The sequence below is a fragment of the Meleagris gallopavo genome, chromosome Z, assembly GCF_000146605.3.
Source record: "Meleagris gallopavo isolate NT-WF06-2002-E0010 breed Aviagen turkey brand Nicholas breeding stock chromosome Z, Turkey_5.1, whole genome shotgun sequence".
Taxonomy (NCBI): domain Eukaryota; kingdom Metazoa; phylum Chordata; class Aves; order Galliformes; family Phasianidae; genus Meleagris; species Meleagris gallopavo.
The window spans coordinates 59,478,390-59,483,530 of record NC_015041.2 but is presented as its reverse complement, the minus strand read 5'-3'; the positions used below and the strand labels follow the sequence as shown (position 1 = coordinate 59,483,530).

The 5,141-nt window shown below is 41.9% G+C and overlaps 1 protein-coding gene across 1 annotated transcript in view; it reads right to left on the bottom strand.

Annotated features, from left to right (window-relative positions):
- The window catches only part of ECPAS (Ecm29 proteasome adaptor and scaffold), a 57,871-nt gene extending 53,387 nt beyond the window's left edge, over nucleotides 1–4,484 (bottom strand). Inside the window, exons 1-3 of the mRNA XM_010726144.3 lie at nucleotides 4,283–4,484; nucleotides 3,805–3,935; nucleotides 3–38 (exon numbers count right to left, since the gene is read on the bottom strand). Coding sequence (XP_010724446.3) covers nucleotides 3–38; nucleotides 3,805–3,935; nucleotides 4,283–4,361 — 246 coding nt within the window. The 5' untranslated portion in view covers nucleotides 4,362–4,484. The remainder of the gene's footprint in view (nucleotides 1–2; nucleotides 39–3,804; nucleotides 3,936–4,282) is intronic.
- Nucleotides 4,485–5,141: the final 657 nt, after the last annotated feature.

Here is a 5,141-nt window from a genome sequence, read left to right as displayed (position 1 = left end):
TTTATTCGCTTATTCAGATGAACCAGCAGCTCCATGACCTGAGAGGAAGAAAAAATAAAAATAAAAATAAAAAATATGAAAGAACCCCCACTGCTCATCCACCTGCACTGCCTGGGTGGAAACTAGAAGAATGGAGAAGGAAGAGCCTGGAAAGAAGGGGGCTGGAGGAAGGTGTTTTCACTTTGATTTAGTTCTCACTGTCTTACTCCATTATTAACAGAAAATAAATTAAATTCATCCTCCACAAACCAATTTTGCCTGTGTTGGTAACTGGTTAGCAATCTCTCAGTTGTTATCTTCACCCACAAGTTGTTTCACCTTGTTTTCCTGCTGTGGAGAAGAAGTAAGAGTGACTGGGTGGGCAATCAGCCACGTCACCCCAGCACATAAACAAAGTGCCCTGAAGTACAGTGAAGGCAAGTCCTGAAACTCCTTATTGGTCTATACTTCAGCAGCATACTGGCAACAGACTGACGTTATTTTTTTGCTCATTTATTAATTGAAGGAAAGCTACGTTTACAAAACAATTAAAACAGTATAAGATTTCAAACCACAGTTAAGTTGCATGTGGCTTTTTAAAATAACTTAATCTCCTTTTATGACAAGGTTGCCTATCTAATAATCAAGGAAAGCGAGTAGACATGATCCTTTTTGAATTTCAAAGCTGTCTCTCACATCCTGCTGCACAAGATATCCACCAAACCACTAGAAAAAAAAAAAAAATCACAGTAGTGATGGGTGACAGCTAAAGCTCAAAGGGTTACATCAGTCATCAGGGCCCCAAGCTGCTGTAATTCAAGGACTGTATTTTTTTGGGTGGTACTATGTGGAGCCAGGCATTGGACTTGTTGATCCTTGTGGGTCACTTTCAACTCAGGGTATTTTATGATTCTACTGTAAAAGCAGTACATAGAATTAATACAACATTAACTGCAAGAGAGTCATGATACAGTACCTCAGCTTTGCCACTTTGTCTACAGTCAGTAACTTGGTGAACAAAGACTGTCCTTGTCCTTCCTTTCAACTCTATCTACTTTTTAAGCCTTTCCAATGGTATGAGCACTTGTAGCAAATATTAATTCCATTGCCTTAACATGTTTTTGAGGCTAGTGTTCAACACCAGGTACATTTTTGCTGATGTTCACAAGTCAAAAGCCTTTCTCTCTGCTCAGGGCAGGGGGATGGTGGAACTAGAAAATCATTAAGGTGCCTTCAGACATAAACCATTCTGTGATCCTATGAAAAATACAATATAAAAATATTCTAAGAAATTGCATTAGCTAATTGAGTGCCTTTCTTCATAGTTTCAAGAGTACATGATAACTACACAGTCAAAAGAACCCTCCTTCTGAGTCTGAATATGTCCATCAGCACAGTGAAATGGCTTCACATCTATCAAACCCCCTCATGCCATCACTGTTAGGTCCATGTTTTGCGCAGAACCTTTTAATTGCTCGGACCTCTTATATTCAGCTGCCTCTCTGGTCAAATCCTCCTGGCAGAACAGCAAACACGAGCAGGTGTCCCTCTGTCAGAATCCATGTCTGGTCACTCTTGCCTTTAACACAAGGTTTAACAACGCTTTCACACAAATGCTATTTCACAATACTTGAGAGCACTGCAGCAGCTCAAGATACAGGTCTGATAGCAGGAAGATGTACACACTCGTGTACAATATGGGTCCTTCCTGAAGCTTGGCTCTGCCCAGAAGCTGGCACCTGGCCATATAAGCCATCAAGGGTGCAGCAACAGACCATCTCACAAACACACACACAGCATAGGCGCACACACATAGAGCATAGGCCAGGTCTTCCCTGGTCCCTCCAGCAGGGGACTCCTCATGATCTCAGCCCCAGAGATAAAGTCACCACACACTCGGCTCCAGGAGACCCTCCTGGTGTACATTAGTAAATCCACCAAGGTCTTACCCTTAAGGGGGCCACAACATTAAATGGATTTCACCCCCAGAGATCCCCATATCCTCTCATCCAAATCCCTTGGTCCCACCAAGAGCCAGCTTTCCCATAGCCTCATTCTTAGAGACCCTGTCTCTCCACCTGCTGAAATACAGACAAGTTCCCTCTGACACCAAAATAAAAATGCCCCACTCAAAAACCAGCTAGAAATGAAATTTAACAAGAATACAGGACAGACTGTGCTGATCAGGTGCAGGACAAGGCCAGACAAGCATAATGATCATGAACTATTTATACATCACTGTCCTTTTTTATCCATTCATCCCTTCTGGGCTCCCCAGTACAAAAAAGACAGGGATCTCTTGGAAAGAGTCCAGCAGAGGGCCACAAAAATGGTGAAGGGCCTGGAGCATCTCCACTATGAAGAAAGGTTGAGTGAACTGGGTCTGTTTAGCCTTGAGAAAAGATGACTGAGAGGGGACCTGATCCAGGTCTATAAATATCTGAGGTGTGGGGGCAGGCTGGACTCTTTTCAGCAGTGTGTGGAGACAGGACGAGGGGAAACAGACATAAGCTGTAGCATAGGAAGTTTGGCACGAATGTGCGTAAGAACTTCTTCACGGTGAGGGTGACAGAGCACTGGAACAGGCTGCCCAGGGAGGTTGTGGAGTCTCCTTCTCTGGAGATATTCAAGACATGTCTGGACACCTACTTGTGTGACCTGGTGTAGGGAACCTGCTTTGGCAGCGGGGCTGGAGTCGATGATCTATGGAGGTTCCTTTCAACCCCTACAATTCTGTGATTCTTTTTCTCACAATTACTCCTTCCTAAATCACCTAGGTCCATCCTTTTCTCCACCTTTGGTTCCTCCATTAAACATCACAAAGTTAGGCTTCAGCAATCCCAGAATGCTCTTCCTCTGCATCCCCTTGTGTGCACTACCCCTAGGCAGTAATATCTCATTTTAAATAGTGCTTTGACATTGGCCCATTTTGGAAGGTTTCATCTCTTAACAGCAAAGTTGAGATTCTTTTACAGCAGCCATGAGAATGATCTGCAATGTCCCTTCTTCTGAGTCCATAATTTGGGTTTCCACCTGCCAGTATATCTCTGTGCTCATGGACAACACAGCTCCACATGCTGAAAGACCAATGACTGCTACAATGGGTCTGCAATTAGGTGAGACAAAGTGTCACACAGGTTCCTCCCTTTTCTATTGTGCTCCAGAGCTGTTTCATGGATGTGGAGATGAGTTTTTATTACATAAGCTAATGCAGGGAACTGAATTCCTTAGGTACATATTCAATTCTAACAGCAAAACATTTGTTCTTCTCTCTAATTCACATCCAAGTAAGAAAGGGCTAAACCATTTTGCAGATAGTACTGAATGCGTATCTGAATGAATTCTGCAAAAAAGCAGTCTTCTGTATTAGGGAAATGAATTCCTTCAGACAGACATTAAATTAGATCTTCAAAATTATTTGGTCTTTGCTTTTACTCCTGCTATCAAGTACTGAAAAACAATCATGAGGTATTCTGCACAGAGAAGGAGGCTTACTCCACACACACTGTTAGCCAGGTGGATGTACAACAACTCTGTCCTGGAAGCTGTGGCAGATGACTCCGAGGGAATAAGTCTCTGTTTCAGGCTAACTCACAGTAAGCTGGCTTCAAGCAAAAACAAATACAGTCTGTAAGTGCAAAAATCACACATAAACAAAACACCTTGTTTACGCAGACGACGACTATTTTCTTCCTCCCTACCAGGCTCACAGTACCATTTCCTGAAAGAGTAGATCTGTCCACAAAGAACACCAAAGAGTATTTTAGTGCCATTTTCTTCTGCCTGACAAGAACAATGTACCAGTAGAGTAGACTGCACGCTTACCTTTTTACGAACTCCTTCCTGCGTGCTGGACAGCTTGAGGAGAACAGGGGGTAGGAATTTGGAAATAATATTCTGCAACTGCTCATCTGTTTCTGCATGGCCGAGACGCAAAAACACACGTTCAAGCTGGTCTGCAGTTTAAAGAAAATGAGAGGAAAAATAAATCACAAGACTCAAAATTGCAACACCATGATTTTTTTTTCTTCCTAAACATCCGTTAATGGGCTCATAAGAGATGCTACACACAAAGAATATCTTTGTCTCAGCAACACTAAGAACAGACCCACCTTCTGTTTTTAACACTAACTGAGTAAACCAGCCCCATGGCTCTCAGTACTGGCCTCCACAAGTGTGTACAAAGGACTCCTATTACAGACAGAAGCAGTTAAAATCTCAATGATATTGCTTTATATTTTGTTTTAAATAAAAACCAAAACATGTCCAAAAGTGGTATGAAAGGTTAGCATCTCTAATTCACCTTTTGCACTTCTTGCTTTCACAGCAAAGCTGTGTGGCTGCAGAGCTGCCAACTTCTGGAAGTATGTTGTGATCTGCATTCAGACCATGACATCCATATCTCTACTAAATAATTACAGAGCACAAAAGATTCAGCAGCCACTTCTTATTCTTCTTCTTGTTAAATTTATGGTTCTTGTTATGCCTGGGGACCTCACTGTTGTAGATGCTGTGCAAACAGAACAAAACAACCACATAGAGCAGAACCCAACAGAGATTACAGCTAGTGCCACAGCAATAAAAAAAAAAGTCCAGGCAAAGCATGTGATACAAGCTTTGGGACGAGTCACACCACAGCAGCTGTGAATTAACTAGCAGGCTGTAAACCTAAGAAGCATGAAGAATAAGTTATAAGTGAAAAAATCCTTAAAAAGCTTAAGACTGCTTCTCAAAATTTGATACCAGCGGGAGACTTCATAGGACATCTCAACACAGATCCACTCATTCTGTCCATAACCATTATTTTTTTAAAGCCACAAAGATTCAGAATATCTCTGTATTCTGAATATCTCTGTATAAAAGTTGTACAAATTTTGTCTCAATTAGCTTCTGACTTGTTACAATTTTTAGCTACCCCTTCCCCTCTCCCCCCCAAAAAAGACAACATTATCATCAATAGGAAAAAGTCTGCAACTACAAAACACAGGTACGTTACTGCAACTTAACAGTACTATCCTACTACCGCACTGCGAAGCTGCTGGAGTTTTGTAACAAACCTCAAATAGCAGGTCTCCTGACCAAAACAAAGAAGGAAAATAACAAGAAAATTAACTTCCACAAGAAGAAAGAAGTTGCAAAACCCTCAAGGCCAAGAGAAGACA